Raw genomic sequence first — 13,911 nt, 5'->3', positions numbered from 1 at the left:
CCGTCGCCTTCGTCGCCGGCCGAGAGGACTTTGCACTTGCTGGATGTAGCTAGAGCGCTGAAGTTCTGCGTGGACTGAACGAAGAGTTTTCAGAGGACATCACACCGGTTTGTGAACTTTGGACCTGTGAACCAAGGGAAGGCTCTCTTGAAGGCTTCCATTTCCAGATGGCTCTCCGGCTGCATCATGTACTGTCATCGGTTGGCGAACCGACCTTTGCCCGGCCGTCCGAGAGCCCATTCGACCAGAGCGGTCACTGCTACCACGGCGGTCTTGTCTGGTGTGCCCCTGCTGGACATCTTCAGGCCTGCTACGTGGAGGTCGACGCACACCTTCACGAGATTCTACTGCGTCGACCGGGATTCCAGGGTGGAGTCCAGGGTCGGCCAAGCAGTGCTGCGCAACCTGTTCGCTTAAGGTGAGCCTGGTCAGGAGGTAAGAAATGCTTAATGTTGAGTTTTGATGTAATGCTTAATATTGAGCCTTTGCCACTTCCCGTGGTTGTGCATGTGTGTACTTCTGTGTATTCTTATATTCATGAGCATGTGAATCCATGCCAGACCCCATGCTGGAGAAGGAACAAGTTACTTACCTGTAACTGTTGTTCTCCAGCATGGGTCTGGCATGGATTCACATGCGAACCCTCCCGCCTACCCCTCTGCGGCTCTTCACTTTGTCATACTGCCACTTTACATGCTACCAAATCTGAGGATGGCTGCCAGAGGCGGGGCTTAGGGAGAGGGCAGTCATTGGCTGGGGGCAGTATGACCCAGAGACCAGTGATTGGTTACTACTAGGAAAGACAGATCAGAAACGAAACTGATACTGATTTTTTCTTTCCCGACGATTCCCGGCCTGACGACGGGGAATATTCATGAGCATGTGAATCCATGCCAGACCCATGCTGGAGAACAACAGTTACAGGTAAGTAACTTGTTCCATACAAATTGTACATGGATAGCAGCAACAGGTTTTTGGACAAAAGTGCCAGTTAAATGTTTCAAATATAGTTAAAAGAATTTTGGGTTCGTGAAATTGTATGGCTGAGGCTGGTATGTAAATCTATTTCATGTTAACGGCACTAGGCATCTCTCTTGAGCTCAATGGCACGCTACAGAGCAAAGGAAGTGACCTCATTACCTATGTTTTACCCAATGATAAATATTAACAAAAGCTTCCTTTGACTGTGCTTCCATCTTTTCTTTTTTTGTTTTCTTTAGAATTGTTCTTAAAATCAACCCGTTAGCGATACACTCCATTTTGGAGAGAATAGCAGCCGATGAAGAGGAGGACTGTGATGTGCATTTTCAAGAAGAGGATCCTGGCTCTTATTCCCTCAAGGATGTCTGTGATCTTAAGCGTCCCGAACCATCTCCATTTTCTTCTCGTAGAGTTATGTTTGAAAACGAAGAGGTACAATTGTCATATGATACTTTATTGTGAGAAATGATAATTGTTTGGTAATGAGAATATTTAAGTCGAAATTCCCCATTTATAAAATACAGGAATAGTGGTTCCTTGTTGGTGGTTTTTGAAATGTGCTAAAGTTGCAAGTAGTAAGGTGTAAGGTCTGTTTTCCTCCTACCTACACACACTGTCCCCTCAAGCAAATGAGTGCCCGGAATGTTGGTTGCAACACTGAGTTTTATTTTTGGACCAACATACTGTTTCAGGGAGCTGGTATGAAAAGTCTTTTTTCATGGTGACAATCTCTTTTCCCATGGATGATTGGGCTGGGTAATGAAGAATACAAAATCTGTTCAGTATCTTCTCGAAAGGTCTTAAAGGGCCTCTGAAAGGAGATTTTCTTATTTGGGTTTCCACTCTTTTACATGTTGCTATTAAAACTTTGTCTTGCCCCTGGGAGAACATTTTACACCTACAAGTCACTGTTTAAACGTTCTTGGGAGTATGATGCTGTGAATGTGCATAACATCAACATTTACTGTCGGGGCTCCTCACCAGTGGCCGGTGCACGGGGGGATATATTAAGAAGCTCATCTCTGGAACTCGATCCCAGACGCACTCAGAGCCACCCCTTCCTTCCATGTGTTCAAAGCGAACGTCAAACTCTAGCTTCACACCAACGACTGCTAAATGCCTCAACTGTACCTAAAAGAGGCTGTGGCTTCTGTGTACTGCGGCAAATCGCAGGAATGTGTCCCTTCTCGGTAAGGTCCCCATCCATGAGGCTAGGGAGGTGAGCCTGCTCCACAATACCCTCCCTAGAGGTAGAGGCTAGTGGGACCACGCTGGGAGAGACTCTCCCTTTTGGGGGCCCCAGACTCCCGTTCTGATGAGGAACTCCCTAAAACCCTCTTCATCATACCTCTGTGAACATCTGTGGTAGAATCTTGAATGAGAAAGAAACCAACATTTGCGTCTCTGATTAGCAAGGTGACCTCAATCTTGAGGGTGCCTATTTGGGCGCCATCTGATAGATCAGAAAGGCATATCGAGGATTAGTACCACCAAAAATTGAATCCGCCAGTCACAAAGTCAAAGTTATGAATATAACTTTATTCTGTATAGTTTCAAAAATCAAAGCATATAGCTAACTGGCTCCCAAGCGCCTCATAGTGTGTACCAGCAGACACTGTGAGGGGAGTGAGTGCTGGTCATCACAAAGCATGCAGTATTTATTCACAGTCCTGGTCATAGCCCAGCCCTTCTCAAAACTAATAAGTTACACATTTGGGTTTGTGCCCAGTTCACGTAACAAATATAACAATATTAGTATAAACTTTTGACATGTTGTCCTATCCATGAAGATGCAATGGTGGTGTTGGTTTTCCAGTTTAGGTTGATCCTAGTTTCAAGAAACTCAATAGCTCATTGCTAAGGCACATAGTTTTAGTTTGTCTACCATTCAGTTCTGATATGTGTATATGGCTGATGCTATTGATGCAGACAACACTTTGAATTTAAGTTCACTGTAGCTCCATGGTTCCTTAAACATACTGGCAATCTTTGTTGTATTCAGCTGTGTAGATCTTTCCTTGTTTCTTGAGCTTTAAGATAAGTCCTGTTCCAAGAAATGCACAAAGGATTTCTTCCAAGACTCACAGCATTAGTTACTTTGCATTGTATGTCACTGTTTCAGGAAGGATGAGTCTGTGGACATAGATAACACTTAGAAAAAGTTCATTCTGACTACAAGGTCTCTTTGCACAGAACAAATGGTCTGCTCTTGGCAGCTCTAGTGTTGACATAGGCTCAAAGGTCAGTCTGCTCTGGCAGCTGAAAACATGGTTAATCATTTCTGAACCGAGAGCAAGAGTCAGAATCAAAATGGCAGATGTTTTCCAAAATGGTGGCAAAGTCAATTCTGTCTAGATCTAGTTAAGCATAGGTTTTTAATACAAATGTGAAATGGCTTAGGCCAATATTTTATAATCAGGCAGTATTTATGCGAATATGGTTTAACACATGGCTATCTCTTTTAATGAAATATCCCATTCTACCAATTGAGAGTAATAAAGAAAGGCCTGGACGTACTTTGGGGAAGTCACAAGAATATGTTAGCGAGAAGGAGTGAGGAGATTGGCTAGAATAAAAGCCAGCGAGTTAAAAACCGAGGCTGTTGCCGGTAACAGACAGAGAAAGAAACACGCAGTGTCTGATCAGAGAGGGAGAAAGAGACGTGAGGTGTCTAACCAGAGAGCAAGGAAGAGATGTGTGGCGTCTGGTCAGAAGGAATGGAGGATCCGGAGAAGAGATAGATGCGCAGCGTCTCACCTACCGAACAGAGAGAAGAGAGGTGGATGTGTGGCGTCCTACACCTACAAGGAAATGCAAAGCTGAGAGAGGTGTACAGCGTGTTACCTTGGAAAGAGCTGGAGAAGCAGACGGATGCAGAGCGTCCTGGAGTGCAGATGGAAAGTGAGGCATCGCAGGTGGTGGCGTGACCATGGAAGAAGCATACTATAAGTCCACCAAACAACACTGAGACTACCCCACAAGCGAACACACAAAGCAAACAGGTACAAGGAGTACCTCATGACCGTCCTCAACATCAATACAAAAAGGAATGTTATAAAGAAGTGACAGGGAGAAACCTGACAGTACATAGAATCCACCCCAAGCCACAAGAAGCCCCAGTGATGTTAACCCTAAAGACTACAGGTAACGGGGAGAACGGGAGACCTGGGAGTGAGGTGAATAATTCTTATGGGACTAATCCTACTCGTCCAATTAGATAGGCTGTGATACGTAAATCAAGAGGGTTGAATGATATTCATTATGGGACTAATCCTACTCATCCCATTCAAAGTAAAGAGACTGTGATATTTCAGTGAAGAGGAGAAACTGAGATAATAAAACCAATAGGAGTCGGTGAAAATCTTTATGGGACCAATCATTCTCATCCCAGTAGGAATAAAGAGACATTTATTTGAAAATCCAGAGAAGCGAATAGAGATCGTTAAAGAACAATCTTATTTGTCTCAGTCAAGATGAAGAAGTCCCATCAGTGAACCCTCAAAAAGGGTACAAGAGTTGATACTGGACAAATCAGTTTCCTATGAGTAAAACCACACGAAAGTAAAGTAGAAGAAGAGGCTTATAAATGGTGGAACTATTTATCTCAGTAAGAGAAAAGAACAGGTTTGTGTGGGAAGAACCAAGAGGAAAATAATAGTCCAAAAGGATAACCTTCCAAGAAAGACGAAGCCAAGGCAAGTCATATATGAACTATGTGAACTAATCAAAACAGTAACCAAAGATCAGCTGAATATTAATTATTGAAGTCAAAGGGTGTAAGAAGCAAAACACCCCACAGTAAAAGGGGGTCATTCTCCTGTCTTTAGGTGGTGGTGTAGTGGCATAGTCAGGTTAGTTTTGGACGGCAGACAGTTTACTTTGAGACATTCACTGACGAATGACGAGCACCTTAGTTGTGTTAGGTAGGGACACCTCATAGAATAGGTAAAGTCAGGCCTTTTTCCTTTTCTTTGATAAAAACAGCAGTCAAATGGGGCATCAGAGTCTGTGCCCTCCTTCTGAACCTACACAGTATCTGGATCTGCCTAAGGAGATGTATGTGGGCATCGTCATCCAAGCAACTATCTGGGTTGCATTCTTGAGGGAGGAAGGACTCCCAAGTCTGTATAGTTAAACCTTACCAGTACTGAAGACCGTCTAGCAGATGATCCATCACTGGAGAATGTCATTTCAGCTTTTGATAGTTTAGTAGCAGTTATTCATCTGTGTTTTCCATAGCTAGGTGGCCAGAAAAATTATAAACTAACCACCACCAGAAGTTTGATGCTGAATGCCGAATGGCCAAGCGTAACCTCCTGAAATCAGTCCTCACCGTAATCCAGGAAGAGTTAGAGTTGCACATCTTAGGGTGGCCAGGAGAGAGTATATTTCGCAGGTCAAGAGGAAGGGGAGAATATGTCTCAGAAATTGAAGGAAACAATTGCTAGCAAAGCTCTGAAGGAATTTTGGGAGTTAGTAGGTTGGGAAGGATGGGAACACACCCAAAGATATGAATGATGAAGACTGGAAAGATTACTCTAGGAAGTTGTACACTGCCTCAGGCATTCTTCAGGGAAGATATATTAGGAAAAGTTGGTGGGAGCTTTTTTGATGCAATTTCAGCAGCCCCCGCTTCATCTATTACAGTGAGTAGATTGAATTGGCTATCCCAAAAGCTTCTTGAAGCCCCAGCGCTGGGTGCAATTCCAAGCGATCTTTTTGCTTTGAATGCAGAGATATGGGCCCTTCCGATAGCAAAAACCAATAATGCGGGCCTCATGGCTAATTTGCTCCCACGTCTTGGAAAAGAGAGGAGATTATCTTCATTCACAAGAAAGGTCAACCAGGTGATTCTGCAAACTATAGACCTATTTCACTAGTTGATGCAGTGGTTAAATTATATGGGAAGGTGATTTTGAATAGGGTTCAAGATTTGCTGGAGAGCCACAATAACTTCCAGATACAAGCCGGCTTTCACGAGAGAGTCAACTCTGTTGATCCATGTTTGTGCCTGACTTTAATTAAAATAAGATACATTGGTCTGATAATGAGGATCTTGTATGCTGGCTTCATTAATTTGAAGCCTGCTTTCAAGTTGGCAGAGAGACATGTTGAGGTAATACGGAATACCACCCAGCTTGTTGAGGGCTATACAGCTGTATTATATGGCTAATTATGCTTGTGTACAATCTGGCTACTTGTTATATGTAATATGTGCCTTCCCGGTTGTGGCAGGAGTCAGATAGGGTTGTGTCCTTACCCCAACCCCTGCTTGTCAATGATTTTGATGTTTAGTTGAAGGGTTCTCGTGCAGACTTTCCCCGTATGGTGAGGATGCCCGTTTGAAAATGCTCTGGCACAAGGGTAGTTTTTTGTAAGGCATCTGTACAGCCTGATCATCAATGTTGTCAATTCCGGGACTAATCCTCAGTGTTACTGATACCAAATGTGTGGTCTGGGGATACAACCAAAGGTTGAAAAATAGTCTGAAAATAGGTGAGAAGATAGCGGAGAAAGTGTTCACTTTTGATTATTAGGGGCGGGTGGAGATTTTCAACTCATGGTTGGTGGGTAGACAAGCCACATTCATTTATGTTTACATTTGCTTAGGTGGAGGTGTGGAATTTGTCACTTTAATTTAGCAGCCTGGACAATCAATGCTCCCATGGAGGCGTATCATGGTGATTTCAGCGGCCCTATATGGAGTGGAAGAATGGCTGAATGCGAGCTGTGCCAGGCTGGTGGTGGTTGAGAATCACTTTTTGTGATTTTTACTGCACATAGGGGTTGGTATGCCAATGCCTCCTCCAAGATTGAATTAGAGCTCCCAAATAAAGATGAAGAGGCCTGCATAAGGCAGCTGGAGTATTGTGAGGCTGTCCCTGAAACCTAGACCGAAGGCCTAAAGTGAACCCTGTGATGGAAATGAGGGTTTTGTGCTTAGCTGGTAATCGTTCCTGGTTCGGGTATGTAAGAGATTGGCTTTACTGTTGGATATCCCACATATGTAGGAGTACACCCCTAGGATAGCCAATACGAATATAGGATTCCTTGGGAAGGTCTACTAATGTTATTTTCTAGTGCAATGTATTGCGAAAGTGGCTCAGATCTCTATGGCCTGGGCATTTGTGGGCAGAAAACTTAGCTCCGGAGAGAGCAGTATTTGGGACCCGGTAACTCAACCCAGACTAGGTGAATATATATTATGCTTAAATGGTGTATCCTAAAACTGCCATCACTGACCTCACAATTATGAGGTGTTCATGATTCTGTGGCTTCCCGTACTTATTGTTATTTTGACTGGGTTACCCCATTTTGCAGAGATCTCTTTTAATGTTTTTGTTTGAGGGAATATGGTGGGTGCGTTATGGGGTATATGAGAAATCAAAGTGTGTCTCACTTGCTAGTCCCCAGGGATCTATCTCTCTCTCTATCTATCTCTCTCTCTCTCTCTCTCTCTCTTTCTATCTCTCTCTCTCTATCTATCTCTGTCAGGTGTGTCCAGGGCACAGCCATCTCCTTTGGATCCAGACCCTGGGGGTGGACAAGTGCGGGAGGAACACCTGGGTGGGGGCGGGGGTCTTTGGGGAGTGGGGATGAGACAACCAATGGTGAGACACGGTATGCCCCCTTCGCCGTACCCATACCCCATCCTATTTTGTTGGATTCTCCCCCCTCTCCCCCCCCTTTCTACACAAAAACTGGGCTGAGGAAGAGGGCGACTGAGATTAAAGAGGCTAACACATACATATCTCATTGGACATGTCCCGGTAATCAGGTCAGGCAAAATCAGGCACTTGACCCTTAATCACATTCATATGATACCCATTAGCTCCCCCATACAGATAAAAGGTGGAACGTAGAGATAAGTCATATATGAACTAATCAAAACACTAACCAAAGATTAGCTGAAGATTAACTATTGAAGTAAAAGGGCATAAGAAGCAAAACACCCCACAGGAAAAGGGGGTAATTCTCCTGTCCTTAGGTGGTGTTGTAGTGGCAGGGTCAGTTAGGTTAGTTTTGGACAGCAGACAGTTTACTTTGAGGCATTCACTGACGTATGACGAGCACCTTAGTTAGTTGTTAGGTAGGGGCACCTTATAGAATAGGTAAAGTCGGGCCTTTTTCCTTTTCTTTGATAGAAACAGCAGTGAAATGGGGCATCACAGTCTGTGCCTCTCCTTCTGACCCTCCACATTATCTGGATCTGCCTAAGGAGATGTGTGTGGGCATCTGATATGATATGATATGATAGTTACTTGGGTGCTTTATAGGCGCTATATAAATAAACTATCTGGTTTGCATGCTTGAGGGAGGAAGGACTCCCAAGTCTGTATAGTTAAAACTTACCAGTACTAGCAGATGATCCATCACTGGAGAATGTCATTTCGGCTTTTGATACTTTAGTAGCAGTTATTCATCTGTGTTTTCCATAGCTAGGTGGGCAGAAAAATGACAGACTACCCACCACCATTAGTTTGATGTTGAATACCGAATGGCCAAGCGTAACCTCCTTAAATTAGTCGTTGACCGTAATCCAGGAAGAGCCGGGGTTGCTGTCGAGACTTGATTCGTCGTGAAGATTAGAGGGACCTCCGTCCCCAAGTACCACACAGGGAGAAATAAAACTACTCCCTATGCGATCCTTGAGGCCACAGGTGTGCGATGCTGGAATGCCGGAACGACATAACACTGGTAACCCCAAGGCCGCTGTAAGGAAAACAATGATTAGTACAAACGATCACAGTGACAGAATACCGGATGGAGTAGGGATGTCTGAACAGAGGCTTACCTAAGTGTAGTAGTGAAGTCACTGCTAACCACACGGGGACCTGGGAAACTGCTGCGTGCAGGCATGTGAGCAGCACACTCAGTCGCTAGTAATGGTGGATTAAGAAGGTAATCCAAGATTAAACACCACCTACTGGGCACACCTGAGTAGTCCTTGATGAAATGAACAACCAGAGTACTATCCGAGCAAGAGACGTGGATTCAGGTAAGTTCCTGAGCAAGGTAATCAATCCAGGGAAGAGCAAAAGAAGTCCGGTGAGAAGTCCTGAGGTCAAACAGCCAGGTAATCACACAAAAAAGCACCAAATCTGAAGGGAAAAGCCAAAAGAAGTCCGTAGTCCGAAGTCTGAGTTTGTATAAGCCAAGAGTCCTGCTCGAAATGCAAATGCCAAACAGAGTTGCGAAGGAACATCTGTAAAGCAATGTGAGCTTGCGAGGACGCTGTTTTTATCCCAATTGCTTCCTTGTCCCGTGACCAAAAACAGGGTCACGTGATCGGGATTTCCTCGTCACTTGATCCGGAAACAAACGTGACCGCCTGACTCTGCCTGACCCCACTCGCCACGGCAGTTGCCAATGCAGGAATGGATACAAACGGGACCGAATGCAACCTCCGCTTTGGTGTACGGACGCATATCTTACTCAAGGATTATGGTTCCCAAGCTGCTCATGCGGTCCCCATGCTGCATGTTTACTGAAGCTGGTAGGTGTTTGGAGAGAGGGTGTTGCGGGGAACCTATTTGGAACAGAGGGTGTTGTGGGGACCCTAGTGTGAGCGTGGATATGATGCATGACAGTTGCACATCTTAGGGTGCCCAGGAGAGAGTATATTTAGCTGGTAAAGAGGAAGGGGAGGATATGGCTCAGCAAACCATAGGAAACAATTGGTAGCAAAGCTTTGAAGGCGTTTTGGGAGTTAGTAGCTTGGGGAATGAAGAAAACGTACCCAAAGATATGAATGCTGAGACTGGAAAGATTACTCTAGGAAGTTGTACTCAACCCGAATGAGGGAGGCCTACGCAAACTTTTGCTGAACTGTGAAAGAACTTTGGAAAGCTGGAATAATTGACTTTAATGTGGAAGGCCAAGCGGGCCTCGACCCACGTTTTGAACTGCCTTTTGTTTATAACCTGAGCAAGAGTGTGTCATCCTGTTTACGGGGGTCTCCTTACTCTGTGCTGCCCAACGTGGGGAGGAGAGCTGACTCAGCCACATTGATCTTTTGTTAAAACACAGACTTACCTTTGCATAGACATTCTGCTTTACACACTTACACTTTTTGTATAAGAGATAGGGCATGCATTAGATTTTGTAAGTATAGGCCATTTTGATTTGAAATAGACTGACTAGGACTGTATTTTCTTTATTATTTGACGGTAGAGACTACTTCCATATTAGCTATAGGGCAAAGTAGGAGTTTTTCCAAACCCCTCGAATTGAATAAAGGTTTTGAAACATGTAACTCTTGTGTCAGTGACATACTTGTGATACCCTGCCTCACTTTAAGGTAAGCTTAAGATGATCTTTCTTCTTCTTACTAGCGTGCATCAGTGGGCAGTTATTCACTATTTGTGGAGGGTGTGGAAAACGAGAGCAAAGCTGAAATCAAGGTCAGAAGACCATGGGAGGAGCTAATAGTAAATGGGGAAATATTGAAAAATTGACTTAGCAAGGGATTGCCCTTTAGTTATGCAAGATTTGTTGTGGATCTGAGTGGGGTTTTATTTTTTACCTGTGTTACTGTTTATGGGGTTCGGATTAGTGAGTGCTACCTTTTGAAGTTTTTGTATGTTGTAATATTTATGGATGATTTTGAATGTATGTTTTTAATGTTTTTTTAATATTTCAGCTCTAAGGTTGCTATGATCATATTGTAGTCTCAGTTTTATAGATTTTAAAGGATTATCAACATATATAACATTATTTTGTATTAAATCTCTGTATTGTTATGAACTATTCTTTTATGAGATTATATCTCTGACGATGATGAATGTTGACACAAGTTAGTACAAAAATACCCTATTTACTGAGCAACACATATCCATTAAGTCTAGATACTAAAACTGAAGTAAAAAAATATATGCACCTATGCCATCATAGTTCATTGTCCAAACTGTGAAACACATTTCACTTCAGAATTCAAATAGTTCTGATTATTACCACTCTGTTATATCAGTAACCTAAAGTGAATGAAATATGTTAAACAAGATGACAGACGGTATAATGTGTCACTGCAAAACTAGCACTCAATATTAGGCTTAATGAGTCCAAGCCACATCCTAAGAACATGCTTCACTAATATCCAAGGTAGGTAACCAGGTTTTGTCTTTTTGTCTACTCAGGGGGAGATGCTAAATAGTTTTGAAGATCTCCTATAAGATGCAGTGGGGCTCAATGACACTACGTTCGTATTAAAACCAACTAACGTTTCCCTTGATAGGAAACGGGAGCTACCCATTCTAGTCACCTATGGGTGTCCCAGACAGGATGTTCATGCTCAGCTTCCACTACGAAAAGCCAAGCCAAGGTATATGCAGGGTAGAACATTATGCCCATTAGAATGAATAGGGAACTGGGGGGCTGCGATTCAGTTAGTGTCCTGCTCGCCCTGTGTGCGCCAAGATGGCAAGCATGCTAGCTCGCTGAGTGCAGCGGTCGAGAACAGCAGAGCGTGAGTAACGGGGGAGTGCTGCCTGGGTTCCCCTGATTATGTTGCCTAGAGGTTGGGGACAGGCATTGCCGATGGAGCGGCAGCGGACAGAGGGTCTGGAGGAGCGGATGCTATGATGCAGGGCTGGTGCGAGGCTAGCATACTAAAACTAAAGAACACTAAACTAGTGCCCAAAATATCTCTGGCTCGCACACTAATACATACAACAAAATTATACAAGGAGAGTTTGGCTAACTTTAGTTCAACAAAAAAGTTTCTTAATTCAAACTTAAAAGTTCTTGAATGTAATCCTTGCGACCAGGGGTGGACTTTTGGACACAGATGCCAACTTATTTACAGAGGTATACAACAATAGAGATGCATAACAGAGTGCTTGCCAGAGGTAACAACACAACAGAACAGATATACAGCGGGGGGTGGGATACAGAGGGGCTCTGTGGAGGTGTACAGCTGTACCGGTTGCTTGAAGGAGAGGTGGGCGGCGTCTAGCGAGTCAGTTGGCACGAGGGGCGAGGTGATGGCCTAGGTGTTGAGGCAGAGAGATTCCTTTAAGTGGTGGGTCTTGAATTATTTTCTGAACTGTAGGAGTGTGGGGACGAGTCTGATGCTGACGGGGAGGAGGTTCCATAGTCTTGGGGCATAGGCAGAGAAGACTTGTTTTCTGGTCCTTTACTTTTTTCAGCGGCGGATTTCAAGTCTGCACGTGTCCTGGCTTCTTGTGGTACCCTGTCCGCCGGAGGTGCTGAGTTTCTCCGCAAGGTAGTTGGGTGACTTGAGGGCGACTGCCTTTATAGATGATGCAGCAAGACTTGAAGATGATTTGTGCATGCAGTGGGAGCCAGTGAAGATCGATGAGGGCCAGGGTGATGTGGTGATATCTGCATAGACCCTTTATGAGGCGTCCAGCCGCATGTAGGCCACTTCTCAGGGGCACAAGGGAGGACGACGGGAGGCCTTCAAGGAGTGCATTGCCCCCATCCTGGTGGGATAGGACCAGTGCTTGAACAGTAGACCGAAAGCTGTCCAGAGGGAGAAAGGGCTTGACTTTCCGCAGGAGAGCTAATACCAAGCTATCTGAGTTTTCTTAGCAATGTGTGTTTGAAAGGAGAGGTGTTTGTCGATGTGGAACCCGTGCAACTTGGTGCAGGAGGTGAACTCGGGTGTGAAGCCCTCAGAGTTAATGGTTGATATTCAGGGCTGTATGTCTGGGTGTTTGGTGTTGTTGGTGAGGAGTAGGGATTGAGCTTCATGTATGCACTGGACATCCAGGACTGAATCAGCAAGAGGCAGGCTGTCATGATCTCTGCTTCCAAAAGATCAGGACTTGCCCGACTCCCTTGGAAGCAGATCCATAACCCCGGTTCCGAGTGCCAGCCAGTCCCAATTGGGACCTTTTGGACCCTGTCCTGGCGCCAGTGGCACCAGGCTCATAAAGATGCCCAGTCCCAGCGCTGGAAGCGCCGGGCTCATAATGCTTGGGTGGACTTACCTGCAGCAGACCATGCTGCTTACTTACCTGCCAGTTGAACCCTGATCCTCTTCTGTTTGGGACTACTTTTCCTGTTGGGTGGGGCAGGAGCCACTCCCTAGGTTCAGAACACTGGAACTCTTCTGGAAAGCAGGAACTCTTTTCTTACCTAGGCGTGGCTGTGGAAGGAGACACCTAAGCACTACAGGAGGCTATTTAAACCACACCCGATGGATGAATCTTGCTTTGCGTTATTCTGCATTCTCTGCAGCAGAACGCTCATCGTGTCTTCTGATCCTGGGCCTAAGGGAACAAAGGCTTACCATCCTGGAATCCAGTCTTCAGCAGCACCTGTAAAGACAAAGAAAGAACAGGTTAGCACTACGGTCTTCAGTGGCAGCGCATCTCTTACCTGGTCCATCGGCTGTCACCAACGCCTCGCGCTGCATTCCGGCATCTGAAAGACAAAGGCTTACCTACTCTTCGCATGCTCTGGAGGTCTTCGCACTGCATTCCGGCATCTGAAAGACAAAAGCTTACCAGCTCTTCGCACGCTCCGGAGGCCTTCGGCGCTTCATCCCGCATCTGAAAGACAAAAGAAGGTGCGTTTAAAGACATTGGGCAACTTTATTACTCACGTGCCATTACTCCTTCCCACGCCGAATCCAGTGGGTATTCCAGCACCCTTCAGCTTCTCTAAAGCTCCGAACTTGTACCTGTAAGATAAAAGGGACAGTTAGTGCGCATCGTGAAGCAGGCTACAAGCGCTTACTTACGTGCTTCCAGGCGCTTCTATTCCTCACACGGGTTCGATCCTCAACTCTCATCAGCCCGCCATCCGCCATCGCAGGAACCCTGCAAAACAAGAGATATCATTACAAAAGACTTTTAAGACATTTGAAGTGCCCAGAACTTACCGTTCGTGCAGTTAACGACGGACAGCAGTCCTCTGAGGTCAAGAGGCCTGCACCCTTATCCAGTGAAGAAACTGGTTACG

At 45.0% G+C, this 13,911-nt stretch overlaps 1 protein-coding gene across 6 annotated transcripts in view; it reads left to right on the top strand.

Moving 5' to 3' along the window:
* The window catches only part of ATG2B (autophagy related 2B), a 5,509,925-nt gene that overhangs the window by 2,037,628 nt on the left and 3,458,386 nt on the right, over window positions 1-13,911 (top strand). For all 6 annotated transcript variants that reach the window (XM_069637692.1, XM_069637689.1, XM_069637687.1 and 3 more), the window contains one exon: window positions 1,221-1,413. In XM_069637692.1, coding sequence (XP_069493793.1) covers window positions 1,221-1,413 — 193 coding nt within the window. The remainder of the gene's footprint in view (window positions 1-1,220; window positions 1,414-13,911) is intronic.

Source organism: Ambystoma mexicanum, chromosome 14, assembly GCF_040938575.1.
Source record: "Ambystoma mexicanum isolate Mex_15411 chromosome 14, UKY_AmexF1_1, whole genome shotgun sequence".
NCBI classification, from domain to species: Eukaryota; Metazoa; Chordata; class Amphibia; order Caudata; family Ambystomatidae; genus Ambystoma; species Ambystoma mexicanum.
The sequence above is the reverse complement of the archived record's forward strand: the minus strand, read 5'-3'. Positions and strand labels throughout refer to the sequence as shown.